Here is a 14,719-nt window from a genome sequence, read left to right on the forward strand (position 1 = left end):
AAAATAAACAGTAAAATTTATATGTTTCACTATAACTTATCGTAAAACATCTGGTTACCCCTTAAAAACGATTTATGATCTAATGAAAGGACAAGAATAAAAAAGAAAAGCTATATCTACAGCATAGTTTTGCGTCGATTAAAATGTAAATTGTGTATCAATATACTTGCTGCCATTTTTTATTAAGCTACATGCACCGTAGGCTTATAGACAAATGTGCGCGTACTTGGGAGATGTATTTTTTATACAGTGACGTATGATCAGAGGAGAGGAAGTACTTTTTTGTTGGTTGGTAGGGAGGGGCCTATTTTAGTTTCCTCAGCGCTATTTTCAGAACTAAGTAATCTATATATTAATCACGATGTAGCCTTTGTGTTTCATCTAAAAACAATTACCAACGCTCGTCTTATTTAAGGGGACACACCTCGGGAAGGACCTGTAAAGCGGAACACGTAAGTGATACACTAAGTTCAGGGACAGCACTGTACTGTATTTGGGAGACAACTTTCGTCACCGTCATTTGTTAGGCTGAAGTCATTTGAATTTACAACGTTAGTTATGATATGCGTGAAAAGTAATAACATAATATTTTATGGAGCAGTTTGTAGATACCAATATAAAGCGAAAAGCAACAAGTGCGATGGCTGTCCTTGCTTCTTACGTCATGGATAAACTTTGTAGCCTCGTTTTGCAAGCCACATTTAGCTTCAGCGGGAAGGCTACCGCTAGACAGCTAGGCTACATCATGTACTCACGACAATTTAGATTGTTTCACTTTTGCCCCAGACCACTTTATTATGTGTTTTGTCTGAGTATGAATTCTCATGTGGTGTGATTTCTGTCAGGTTTATACTCTTGCTGTCACGGAATTGTCATTGCTGTCTTGCTTGGCTGAACTAGGCCATATCATGTTAAAATAGGAAATGACTCGCGTACTGTAGCTTGCAACATGCGAACTACTAGCTACATTTTAACTATCTTTTGCAAGATGGTAACCCTGGACTTGCCTCAGTACCTGATCGGTAGGGGGCAATATTGATATTACATCATCAGTTGCCCCAAAAGCACTATCCCTCAATCATCTAAACGTTGTTAATACGTTGGGCACTTACCAAATTGGGAATTTTTACTTAATAGCTATAAAATGTAATGTAGTTATGCAACAAATGTATTTAGGTCTAACTGAATTTAGAATCTCCTGAAAAATGCTTTGCCTGGAAAAATTGCTAATTGGATATTTCATTCTTCATCTCCGTCTCAAATTTATGTGAACACTTATTTTCTTAAGCCAAAACTTTTATCGACTGTAATTACAAAAAAAATGAAACAATTTTCTTTTTCAATGACTTGGACTACAGTTGAAAGGGGTATTTTGTTTGCTAATCTTAAATCAGACAAATTCAAGGATACCATTTGTTTGTGTGCAGTTTGAAGAAATTTGTAGGTAGCATTTCTTGTACATTTTTGGGAGGTTTTCTGGAAGTTGCTGAACGTTTTTGGTGGATTATACCTGGCTAGTTTGTTCAAGAGACTGGGTACAATTTCCACAAAGGTTTTAATTAGGTTTCGTTGATAGGCTAATAGTTTTAAACATAAGATTCAAATAACTTAATCTGGAAGAACATTTATGTATTGTATTTCCATTTGCACAATGTCTTATTCAACATGTGACAAGTGGATTGTAACAAAGTGACACTATGCATTTAATTGAATACAGTTTAGTAATAATAGTTACATTTGCATCAATTTTTCTAATACATAGTCTGTAGTATTAGTAGTATAATCGGGGACTAAGTTCCTACTTAATTCCAGTTATGGAGTGACAGTGTATGGCCAAGCCGTTAGCCAGTTTGCTCGATCAAATCTAATTCAGGCAAGGTGAAAAATCTGTTTTTCTGTACTTGACAGTTTACCCTAATTGTTTTTGTATGTTGTTCTGCTAACTTACTAAAATTATACATGGAAATGAGACACAACATCAACCAGAACCACCCGTGAACAAGAAGCACAAATTATTACAGTTTTGTTGTGACAATTCTGGTGCCACTCTAGCCCTTGCTTTTCTTGGGAGCATCCTCAATCTGGCTAATGGAGGGCAGCTTGGTCAGCAGTATCTGGAAGACAGGAGGATGCCAACTGAGGTTTCCACACGGCAATGACCTTAGACAGCTGTACCAACAACTTCTCATAGTGTTCTGAGGGTTGGAAAACAAAATAGATGCACAGTAAATTTCCCCATTACAGAAACTGTCATACAAGGACTCATAGGGGTTGGATTTGAAAATAATGTTAGCTCTAACAGAAAAAGTTATACTTTATATTAATGTAGACACCAGCTACTGGACTAGGCATAGAGGTGTTTGAGAAAGCAAATGTCTCAGATCTCCTTTCCAAAGCTGGTACAAGTGCCCTTTGCAGGGATTAAAAGCACAGGTGTATAAGCATTAGGATGGATGGAGAATTGGGATGGAAATACAGTACTACTACTATGAAGACAATCAGTGCCAGTAATGACAGTATCTAAAAGTCAGCATACCTGTATACTTGCAACATTCACTATGTACTGTGTCCATGTAAAGGTAATCTTATTTAATTTGAATTGCCTACCTCTGGATCCGTGTCATCTGGTATTGATGAATTCCATGAGCTCCTAAATGTTCTCACTACAAGTGAAGATGCCCTCCATTTTTTGTCCACCACCTTTCTCCTCAAACCAAATCTGGAGCAGCCAAACCAAACCGTCTGGCAGGAAGGTGGACCCGCACACGAACGGACAGATGCAGTGTGAGGGGAGCTATAACAAAATAAATAAATGCAAAACCAAATATATTGCATCAAAATTTGCGATTGTAACATTTCGTAGAGAAATAATGACTATTTGGCACCACTGTTACACTGTCAATGTTTACCAAGCGAGATGGGAACATGTCAAAAGTCCAACAAGCATTTACAGCGTCATCATGCCTCCCAAACATAGTAATGACTAAGGGAGAATTTGACGACATTACTATGATTTACCTTAACCCTATCCCCAGACCATTTCACACTGTGCATATGAGCCTGGGAAAACCTAGCCATCATTCAAAGTTGGTCTTTAGGGAGGGGCCATATCCTTGTACGGGAGTGGAAATGTCCTGGGCCTATGCTTGATGAGATTTCTACATTTTAGTCACCCTCACCATTATGTTACGAGTTATCTGGTAACAGAGCTTTCCAGGTGTCCTGCTTCCAGGTCACGTCACTCTGTTTGTTCTCTGCAGAGTAGGGTGGCGTTTAAGGGAAAGGATATTTCTGAGGGGATGGGGGGAGGTGACGGGGGTTGATCTGAGGAGGAGGACGCTGAGGGATTCTGCTTGGGTGGTGGGTCATTACATGCAGCCTTTCATTTCGGAGTGCTTTAGTGTCTCCTTACATAGCTGTTTGTTATGCAGGATACCTTATGAACTGAAAAACACTTTCATTATTGTGTTATGGCATGAAGAAAGATCTAACAATACTTGTAAGGATGAAAGTAGGTCTACCAAAATGTGAAACAAGCACTGCCCTCTGAACTGATGGTGGACAGTGCAGAGAGCAGAAATGCTGTTCTTTCCATATGGTCCTAAACAACCCAGATTCTGCTGGGTTTAAACTACAGAGAAATTACATGATATTTCTCCATAATATATACTGCTTAGCGTGACTGACTTTCAGCTCGAAATGCAAGTTTAGGCCAAAACACATATTGCGTTAAAATGCATCGCAATTTATGGAAGGCAAATCACAGACCACAGGGTTTGTGTGGGACAAAGGGACAAAGGGGCAAAAGGGACGAAACTCAGTCTGTAAAGGATCTGGCCTTTTAAAGCATTGGACAAGCACAGTGCATATAATTGATTTTATTAAAATAAATACTGTCTATTGCAGGGAAGTGATGATCAGTTGATCAAAAGAATGGACAATGATTAGTCAAGCACATTTTATAGTTGAGGAAAGCCTTAATTGATAAACATCCTTTTTGTCATTTTGTGTTGCCCAGCTGGCTTGGAATGGTCCATGTGAACTGCTGCTCCTGTTCTGTCTGCTTTGAAAATATACTGAATAGTCCTAATCTCATTATCCATGGCACAGTCCATAGTTGGGAGTTAATGAAGGTGCACTCTCACATTAAAAAGGTGATTTGGACGAATCCCTCATCCATCGACAATGTTTGAGAGTCGTCATCGACTGGGGACAACATCACAATGTAGAAACCAATGTCTTATTATGTTGGAAGTTGACTCGTGCTGCCAGAGTCTGTCAGGCCAAAACTGTGCAGTCCAGTGTGAAACTAGCAAGGTAACATGCCAGCTGCATTTTCACTATTATACAGTCAGGTGTAACAGTAAGTCCACCCAGGCCAGCCAAGAAGAGCAAATGTCTCTTACTGAGTGAGTTATTCAACTGTCATTGTTCTCCGTTTAAAGAAACCAACCAGCCATGGAGTGATCCTAAAGAAACCAACCCGCCATTGTTTCGACTAATTGGTTTAACAATGGAGCAGTATACCAACCCCTTGCATACATATAGCTTAGTGGCGTAGTGATTAAAGACACAACACAGGAGACCCCAGTTTGAATCCAGTAAGGGCAACACCATTCATCCATTCTAATTGTGGGCCGGCCGAACTAGACTTGCCTGTTCCTTTTCTCTTTTACATACAGCTCCGGCAACTGATACCTTCTTTTATTTGTTTTAATGTATACTACAAGAGAATTAATTGTACTGCCTAGGCAAACAAAATCTACCTACATGAGACTAGACAAACTTTTTTTTCCCATTTCAAATGTGTTTCACATTAAGGAGTAATATATTATTGTTCACATTCATAGATATTAAGGTTTTGGCTGTTTTTAGTCAACGTAAGTTGTGTCCTATTGCTCCCATAATTAAACCATGGGTCTAATTTCTTTTGAAAACGATACCATCAATGATTTGAAAATGTTGATAGGACAATGTGTCAATCCAGACATCGCCCGACCCTAATTAAAATGTTTTACATATGCTGGACTGATTAAGGGTCAAGTTATAAAATATATTTTCTAATACCTCCCCCGTATGTGACACATGTGAAATTGAAATTGTGGAGGGCAAATTATTCCCCAGTTTTGTCTTCTGTCCTAGCATGGTTACTGGTCTAGATTATGGCTCTGTTCTGGTGTGAAGGGGTTCCCCTTGACTTTGTTTTTTGTTTGCCTTGTTGGTTTGTTCCCTTTTGTACTTTAATGTGTACTTCCACTTCTACATACATTTACATACTCTGTAATCTAATTGTTTCCTTGTCTTTCATTTGTGATGCATATGTTGGTAGACCCAAAAAACAGTGTTGATTGGCCAAAGCAATTGTGACATTTGCGATTGAAAACACATGTTGCCTCTGATAAGCTTCGTTAGACGTGTTGTTAGAAATAGATTCACACATTGAAGAAGGCATGAAGCCAAAACATCATCACTCTTGCGCTGAAAGAGAACTGTAAAAATGTTCAGCTGAATTGGAACATGAAGTATTGTGTGACTTATTTAACTGTGAACCCACAACATCTTTACAGTCATATAAAAAAAAAATCCATGTCTACAGTAAAAAATATATAAAACAGATTGATAATCTAATGTTATAAACTGAAAAATATGAAAATCCCCTTTGTGAACTTTGCCTTCAAGATTGAGTTTCTAAAGATTTGGGTAGATGGGCAGGGATTCCACTGTTGTAGTGATTTTGGGAAGCTTGTTTCATCATTGGGGTGCTCTGTGAGAGAAGCGCTTTGACTTGGATAATCAGAGCTTTCCTTCAATCAATCAATCAAATTTATTTATAAAGCCCTTTTTACAACAGCAGTTGTCACAAAGTGCTTTACAGAGACACCTGGTCTCAAACCCCAAGGAGCAAACAACAGTAGTGTTGAATTTCAGTGGCTAGGAAAAACTCGCTAAGAAGGCTGAATTTTAGTAAGAAACCTAGAGAGGACCAAGGCTCAGAGGGGTGACCAGTCCTTTTCTGGCTGTGCCGGGTGAGATATTAAGAGTCCAATTGGAATAATAAATAAAGTTCTCTGGGCTAAATCCAGAGTCTATTTGATTTTAGACTAGGTCAAAAGTATGACCAGGTGGACAAGGACAGGGACAGCAACGGGCCCCCCAAACCAGGTACTCTGCAGGTGTGGACCAGGACCTCATCTCCTCCTAAAATTTTTAACTGGAGGAGACTGAGAAAAGTTAGAATGTGCATTCCTCATATCCCCCAGTACAATAATATAGCAGCGTAACACCTTGGAACTGTTGCCCCCCCCCCACCCAACACAAAACCTAGTCAATATAGTTAGATCACCTACTGGATAGTGCCCACTATAGCTGATGTTCACATTTTAGTCATTTAGCAGACACTTTTATCCAAAGTGACTTACTGTAAGCCCAGTGACACCAGTCTGGATTCAACCCAGTCATTACATCTTCAACTGCATCGATTACAAAGACAGTCACAAAAACGAAACTTTTACCTGCACAAACATTAGGAGCATGTTAGGGGGCTGAGTGACCTCAGAATGACTAAAAAACATTTCAGCAGCACCAATGGAGCACAAACAATTGAGCCTATTTTGAGTCAGTTTGGAGCATGTAACTCAGAGTTACCTCAGAATGACCTATAAAATATTTTTCGCATATCAAAAATATCATAGCAGCACAAAACTTTTTAACGGCAGTAACCAGCACAAACCGAGCACTAACGATTAAGCCTGTTTTGCATTGGCGTTGGGCCAACTTAATGCAGGTTCATAGGTTGCTGAAGGGAATACTCAGGTTTGGGTCTAAGATTGACCACAGTCTGTGAAGAAGCAGCAGTGGTCCTTAATTTTTGGCAAAACCAGACAGAATATTTAATGTAAATGTTGAATTTAAAATGTGGACATTTATACACATTTTACATGTATTTTTCTTCCCATTTCTCAGATTTGACTCTTCATCAGGCTCTGGACCTAAACCAGTTGTGGGTAAAATAAAACCAGCATACAACACCTCCGTTGTTTATCTCCTGTGTAACCAGTACATAATTCAATAAGACAAACAAACTGCTACATGCAACAATGTCCATGGCACTGAAGCAAGTCTTCAACAAGGACAGGACATTCCGGCCGAAGCGCAAGTTTGAGCCTGGGACTCAACGCTTTGAGTTGCACAAGAAGGCCCAGGCATCTCTGAATGCAGGTCTGGATCTGAAGCAGGCCGTGGCGCTTCCCCATGGAGAGGACCTGAATGACTGGGTGGCCGTGCATGTGGTGGACTTCTTCAACCGTATCAACCTCATCTATGGCACCATCAGTGACTCGTGCACTGACCAGACCTGCCCAGTCATGTCCGGGGGGCCCAAGTACGAATACCGCTGGCAGGACGAGCACAAGTACAAGAAGCCCATGGCTGTCCCGGCCCCCAAGTACATGAGCCTGCTGATGGACTGGATCGAAGTACAGATCAACAACGAGCACATCTTCCCCACCAACGTCGGTAAGTACAAGTTAATTAGGTCCATGTAAGAGGATTTATTACTTGGCTCTGCGTGGTGATAGATCGCTTTGATTGGTTGCCACGACAAATAGGTGTCTTGTTAGGCTGGGTTCCTTGGGTTTTCTGTGTCACTAGAGCAGAGGTGGGGTTATTTTTTTTTTCTCCAGCACTTTGGATTTTAAATGATATCACAATGTTTTGTACATAGTTACCCATTTTTGGGTAGCAAAAGTATTTGGACAATTGACTTTACAGCGGTTTTGTTTGATTGTGTCGTTAATGTATGGGAAGAAGAATGTAAGCGAGACGTCTTTGTCTAGTCTTACTTTTTTAGGTTTTTAGATATTACCCACTGTCTGATTTATGAAAGTCAAAAACTACAATATTTTTTTCTTTTCATTTATGAGGTTTGAAAGCAATGTTAGACATCAGACCTCACTTAATGCAAATAAAATGTTGTTTATTGGAATTGTTAGAGGTGCCAATTGTGTTCTAATATGTTACAATGTCATCATACAATCTTACTCCGTATTTGTATAATGTATTTCCTAAGTTATTTGTTACTTATCTTTATCAATGTTAACAATAACTCTGGGCCTATACAAAATAGTCTGTGGTAGTACGAATGATTACTTTTACATCTGCATGACCTTTCCTTTGCTTGGTTTTTGAAGGTACTCCTTTCCCTAAGACCTTCATGCAGGTAGCTAAGAAGATTCTGTCGCGCCTATTCCGTGTGTTCGTCCACGTCTACATCCACCACTTTGATTGTGTGAGCCAGATGGGTGCAGAGGCCCACGTCAACACCTGTTACAAGCACTTCTATTACTTTGTAACGGAGTTCAACCTCACTGACCATAAGGAGCTTGAGCCACTGGTTAGTGAGAAGTCATTTTTTAGGAGAGGCATTGGGGGAAGGGAGGGGGGGGGGGGCGCGCAAGAGATTAGCATGGTAATGTTGCTAAACAACCACTTCTGTGCATTACAGAAAGAGATGACCACACGGATGTGCCACTAAGGAAGCGCCACTGCCCACATGACACGTCCCCCTTGAAGACTAGTTCCGTCCACATAGAAGACTGAAACAGGAAACAAAAACCAAATCTAAAAAGAGTCTTTATTTTTATAAACAAGTACTGTAATCTATTTTAACCATGTAGGTTTGTTTAACCTGGAACCTTGTAAGGCATTGTCTTTGAATATTTTTTAAGCGTTTTATCATATTACAGTATTAGGAGAAGCCTCTATCTTTTTTTTTTTCTTATCTGAAGCTGAATCATTCCTGTCTTTTTGTTTGTTCTCATTTTATCAAAAAATGAATATACTGTATGTATGTTTATATTTCCAAGATTGTAGTATGTAGAGACATGTAGTCACTGTTTTCTATTCTAAATGTATGCTATAAAATTGGTTGTTTGAATAGGCATTTACATTGGTATGCTGTCTGTGTTTTACATGTAGTTCATATCTAGGTTTCTATAAATTTTTTACTGGGAAATATAGCAGTATTCACCATGGCATATTTCTGTTAAGGGTGTGTGGTATATGGCCAATCTACATGGCTACAAATGACTGACTGCCTGGACTGTGGCACTCAGGAATTCACCCTCTCTGACTTCATTGGCTGATTGCTCCTGATGACCAGCTGGAGCAGATCCCTTGCTAGGACCGACTTAAAAAGAAATCTTTGTCTGTGTTTACAATCAGGTGACCTTTCAGTCACTACAAACCAAATCCTTCATATTTCCTGTTGATTTACTTTTACGTATTTTTGTGTGTTTTTTATAATTATGGGAAAAGCCTAAAGGCCAAATACGTAGTTTTTTTATTTTATCACAATTCTCTGCACAATCTCTCCTATATTAGATAATTGCTGGATGGACCATGTTAAGACTGTTAGAACAATTTAATGTGTTAGGGTAGTAGAAATCAGAGAAATTAAGGAAGAATTGTTTTTTATTAATGGTCAATATTTTAGCACACAAAGGGTCCCCACTGGGAGAAGGCCATGCTTTGCTGGTCCATGGCATGAAACCGTTTGAGAAAGACTAGTCAGATGCATTCAGGAGTGCACATGTGAGACCGAAATGAGGACCACAACAAGAAAGCGCTATGAAAACCGAGAACAGCATGGTAGGATCAACTACTAGAGAACCATTGTGTAACGTGAGTACACACGTTCTGGGGTTGTGGAGGAACATATTAAAATGTGCTCACATAATTGTTAAGGTAGTAAGAGTCTTATAGTGTATGCATTGCCCATCTAGTGGCATTGAAAAGAAAATGACTGAAACAACAAATATATCATGGAGGTCTTAATTTAGTCCACAAGGTGGCAGAAGGAGCACAAATATGGCTGGTGTAATTGTGTCAAAGTAAATGCAGTAGGAATTGCATTCCGTCTACTAATTTATTTTAAACAAAACATTTTAACAAATGAAGATGAAAGTAGCTTGTGACACATGATTCAGGTTAATGATCAAATATAGTTCAAAATCAACAGTTTGTGAACTGTAATGAGAGACAGACTTATTGGCCCTTTAAAAGAGGCATGGGCACAGACATCTGGGTCATGGAATCTCAGAACGTTGGTCTGCAACCAGTAGAGCATCTTTCTAGTTTCATTTGGAAAGGTCATTATTTAAACATTTCAAATGAATCACTTATTAAGATAATGTTAATATTGACCTGAAATTACACAAAGTTAGCTGTTTAAACTTAAGTAACATTCAATTAAATTTGCTGTCTTTAATAAATAGGCTTCACAAAGGTATGCTTACACGAAAGCCACTTTTACAAAAGTGCATGACCTCTAGCTTTGACAGAAATAATTCCCCTAGCCTTAACAATAGTAAATAGCAGAATGTAAATGTTTTCTGTCTCTGCATACCTATCCAGTCATGTGCTTATATTATTTAGAATTGAAATGGCACAAGATAACACTGCGGAATGTGTGACTCTGCAAATATTAGGTTTTGATGGCACACCCTAACGGTTCCATGATTTGCAAGCTAGTTTCCTAATGAACTTTTTGTATTATCTCATTGACTCTGTTTTTGTACAAATGGACTATGCAGTAAGTTGAAATAAAGTTCTACAGTAGAGGGAATTTGTGCTTGTAATGCAAATAAATGTAATGCATTACTCTTTACAAGTGTCAAATTAGGTTGAAATATAATTGGGTAGAAACACTAAGTATAGATTATTCACTGTAAGTATAAACGTGTGCTACTCATTAAACTACAGCTCCGGGAAAAATTTAGAGACCACAGCACCTTTTTTAAAATTTTTATCCTCTTGGATTAGTCCAGTAGTCTGCCGGAGGATGGTGCAATTATCCTGGTTTGGAGGGTTAGTAATTTATTTACTGAAAATGGAAATGTACTTAAGTATTCAGACCCTTTGCCATGACACTCCAAATTTATCTTGGATGCATCAAGTGTCCTATGATATTTAAAAAAAAATCTAAATATATATTTGAATTAAACCAGTAAAACACAAAATTTGGATGAGTGAACACCAGGCTAAGATAATACTTGGCAGAACCACCTTTTGTTAATCTACATACTATACCCTATAATGACGAAGTGAAAACATGTTTTCAGAAATGTGTGCGAATTTAGTGAAAATTTAAAGCAGAAATATCTCTATTGACACAAATGTCTAAAACAAAATAAATGCAAAATACAGACAGAACAAAGTCAGGCACTCAGTAGACATTCGCTCTTCTTGGCAAAAATGTATTAGGTCCTCTTCAAATAGCCTACGGTCTGTGTTTTGTGTTGTCTTACACAAACACATAATTTTCAGAATCGTGTAAATATAGGACAAGTTGACTTGTATCAATGTTGGCTAAGCAGATACAATTAGCGCTACAAAAGGTATCAAATATGTTGACAAATATCACCTTGTCATATTTGCACGGTTGTCGAAACACCTAGCCGGAGCAAGACTATTTGAAGCGATTCTACAATTCCTTATGGAATTAATGAATGGTGAAACGTGAGAAGGACCAGTCTCACAATTTCTCGCTAAACTTTATGGGGAATTAAACATTTGACCCGTTGACTATTTCAGTTTATTAAAGGGGCCTTATGTAATGTTTTTATTGTACAACCCCGTTTCCAAGAAAGTTGGGATGCTGTGTAAAATGTAAATAAAAACAGAATGCAATGACGTGCAAATCTTTTAAACCCTATATTCAATAGAAAATAGTACAAAGACAACATATTGTCAAATGTTGAAACTGAGACAGTTTACTGTTTCTTTTAATATACATGCTCATTTTGAATTTGATACCAGCAACACGTTTCAAAACCTGGGACAGAGGCACCAAAAGACTGGAGAAGTTGTGTAATGCTAAAAAATGAAATTAGTTGGAATATCACTCAACTAATTAGGTCAACTGGCACCAGGTCAGTAACATGATGGGGTATTACAAGATTATTCCAGAGAGGATCGGCCTGTCAGACGTGAGGATGGGGAGGGGTTCACCACTCTGCGAACGACTGTGCAGGCAACGTATCACAATGTAAAATTGCAAAGACTTTGGGGATCTCATCATCTACGATGCACATTATCATTAAAAGATTCAGAGAATCAGGAGTAATCTCTGAACACAAGGGACAAGGGTGAAAACCATTATTGGATGGCCCTCAGACAGCACTGCATTCAAAACAGATACGATTCTGTAGTGGACATCACTGCATGGGCTCAGGAACACTTCTGAAAACCAATGTCTGTGAACACAGTATGTAGCAGCATCCACAAACCCAAATTAAAATCTCTACCATGCAAAGAAAAAACTATCCAGAAACGCCAGTGCCTTCTCTGGGCCAAAACTCATTTTAGATGGGCATAGTGGAAAACTGGCGTGCCTGCCAAATAAAAATGTGAGATTTTTTCAGGAATCATGGACACAGCGTCCTCCAGGCTGAAGAGGAGCGGGACCATCTGGCTTGTTATCAATGCACAGGCATAGGTGACTTGCATTTCTGTGAAAATACCATTAATGCTGAACAATATATGCAGATTTTGGAGAAACATGCTACCATCCAGATTGTCTTTTTCAGGGAAGGCCTTGCTTATTTCAGCATGACAATGCCAAACCTCATTTTGCACATTTCACCGCAGCATGGCTCTGTAGTAAGAGTCCAGGTGCTAAATTGGCCTGCCTGCAGACATGTCCTTTATTGAAAATATTTGGCGCATTATGAAATGACAAATACAGCAAAGGAGTCCCTGAAATTTTGGGCAGCTGCAATCCTATATCAAGCAAGAATCCACTTTCAAAACATTCCACTTACAGCAATTGGTCTCCTCAGTCCCTAAACACTTATAGAGTATTGTTAAACGAGGTGATGCAACATTGTGGTAAACATGACCCTGTCCTTACTTTTGTCACTTTTTCCAAGAACAATAACATTTCTCAGTTTTAACATTTGATATGTTGTCTTTATACTATTCTCAATTAAATACATGGATAAATGATTTTTGCTCATCATTGCATTCTGTTTTTATTTGCATTTTACGGAGCGTCCCAGCTTTTTTTGGAAACAGGGTTATACTATTAGCATAACTACAAGCTTACATGACTAAATACTTCTATAGTTAGTGTTTTTCAAATTTTATTTTCCATTAAGTTGTTGCCCATTCTTTTCCATAAAGTTGTCCCCATTTAATCTTTCTTGCCAGTGACTCAAACAATGTGTCCTCATATACCTGTTGTGGACACATTACTAATCCCAAAACCTAAATCACATTGGACTAGCTAATACTATTCCAATCATGCTCAGTAAGGGAGAGTGTTATTTTTTTAATTCAGTTTTTTAAATATTAGAGGCATTATTCTACATAATGCCCTTTCAGTCTATAACAACCAAATATGAGAAAGTGCACTACGTTTTGAACATTTACCAAACACTTTGAATATAGCACAAATCATAAAATAAGTCATGAAAAGAAATAGGTTACTAGTTCAGAAGCCCACATAGCTTTATGTGGCAAATTTATGTCATGTTATCTTGAGATTTATGACTTAGCATGTTTTATCAGCTCATATTTGATAGTTGTCTGAAATTTGTTAAACTATTGCCATGACCCAAAGTTGTAGATAATGTTCTTTCTATTATTTAGCCATTGCTATAAACAGTAAAGTTGCATGAAACACGTGCTGCATGCTACTTTCCTTGTATAGCATGTGTAAAATGGGAGAGGAACATTTTGTGACTGTTATGTTATCTCCTCCCCTCTTCTTGGCCCTCAGTGTATTTTGGCACATACATTTGTCCTAACTGCAGCAGACATTACAAAAAGGGCCTGGCTTTGTGTAATGGTAGTGGGACCAGATTATATTGTTCCAGATTATGCTGAAGAGAAAGCCTTTGAGCTGAAGATGGAATGTTTCTAAAGGGCAACACTAGCCAGCACATAGTAAAAGGCAGCCCCTTTCCTTATGGACATGAATGAGTTTCAAAATAAATAACACCACGAGCAATAGTCTTGCAGATTTTAGTCTTGGGCTTTCATCAGCTTTGAATATCTGGATTTGGGCAGTTTCTCCCATTATTCCTTGCAGATCCTGTTTCAGATTTGATGGGGAACACCTGTACATTTCGATCTTCAGGTCTCTTTGGCTATGGACAAATCTTTCACAGTCTGTGTGCATAATTAGTAGATACATATTCAAAGAGACTGAAGGCTTAAATGGCAGATAGGTAATCAGTTATAACTAAAGTTATAACAGATGAAAATGTGGAGAACGTTAGGGGGTCGGAATATTTTTTGAAGGCACTTTCAGATCTGAAAGGGTGAAAGAGAAGGCTATTATTTTAAAGGGAATTATGATTGTAGAATACAGACGTCATCCCTGCCGCGTGATGAACTGATGTGCGTTCAAGTTGCAGTAACGTTTGCTACGTTTTGGAAATATTTTGTACCGAACAACCAGTTTCTACAAATCATAATTGAACAGTCTGAGCCACAGTTCCCGTTCGGTAAGTATTAAAGGACAATTAGTTTTCAAACGTTGCGGCTAGAAGTTCAATGAATATTAGACAAGAGGCAAGTTTGTTCTACACAGTATATGTAAATCTGAACGTTCCATAACCTAACAATAATTAACAACAGCATTTTTATTCCCGTTAAATCGAACTCTCCAGAAACGTTAACATGTATTGAAGGTAGCCCTCTCTATTGGCGACTT

At 38.4% G+C, this 14,719-nt stretch overlaps 1 protein-coding gene and 1 long non-coding RNA gene across 2 annotated transcripts; one reads left to right on the top strand and one right to left on the bottom strand.

Moving 5' to 3' along the window:
* Positions 1–232: 232 nt before the first annotated feature.
* mob3a (MOB kinase activator 3A) lies at positions 233–10,804 on the top strand. Its single transcript, XM_010871837.4, has 4 exons — positions 233–452; positions 6,964–7,515; positions 8,190–8,392; positions 8,504–10,804. Exons 2-4 carry the CDS (start codon positions 7,098–7,100, stop codon positions 8,531–8,533), a joined length of 651 nt encoding a protein of 216 aa, XP_010870139.2. The 5' UTR covers positions 233–452; positions 6,964–7,097; the 3' UTR covers positions 8,534–10,804.
* On the bottom strand, positions 1,537–3,179 carry LOC109616053. The gene is made up of 2 exons (XR_002197099.2): positions 2,608–3,179; positions 1,537–2,195 (listed from the first exon to the last, which is right to left on the bottom strand). It is a non-coding gene; the product is annotated as an uncharacterized LOC109616053 (long non-coding RNA).
* Positions 10,805–14,719: the final 3,915 nt, after the last annotated feature.

The sequence above is a fragment of the Esox lucius genome, chromosome 8 (genome assembly GCF_011004845.1).
Source record: "Esox lucius isolate fEsoLuc1 chromosome 8, fEsoLuc1.pri, whole genome shotgun sequence".
NCBI lineage: Eukaryota > Metazoa > Chordata > Actinopteri > Esociformes > Esocidae > Esox > Esox lucius.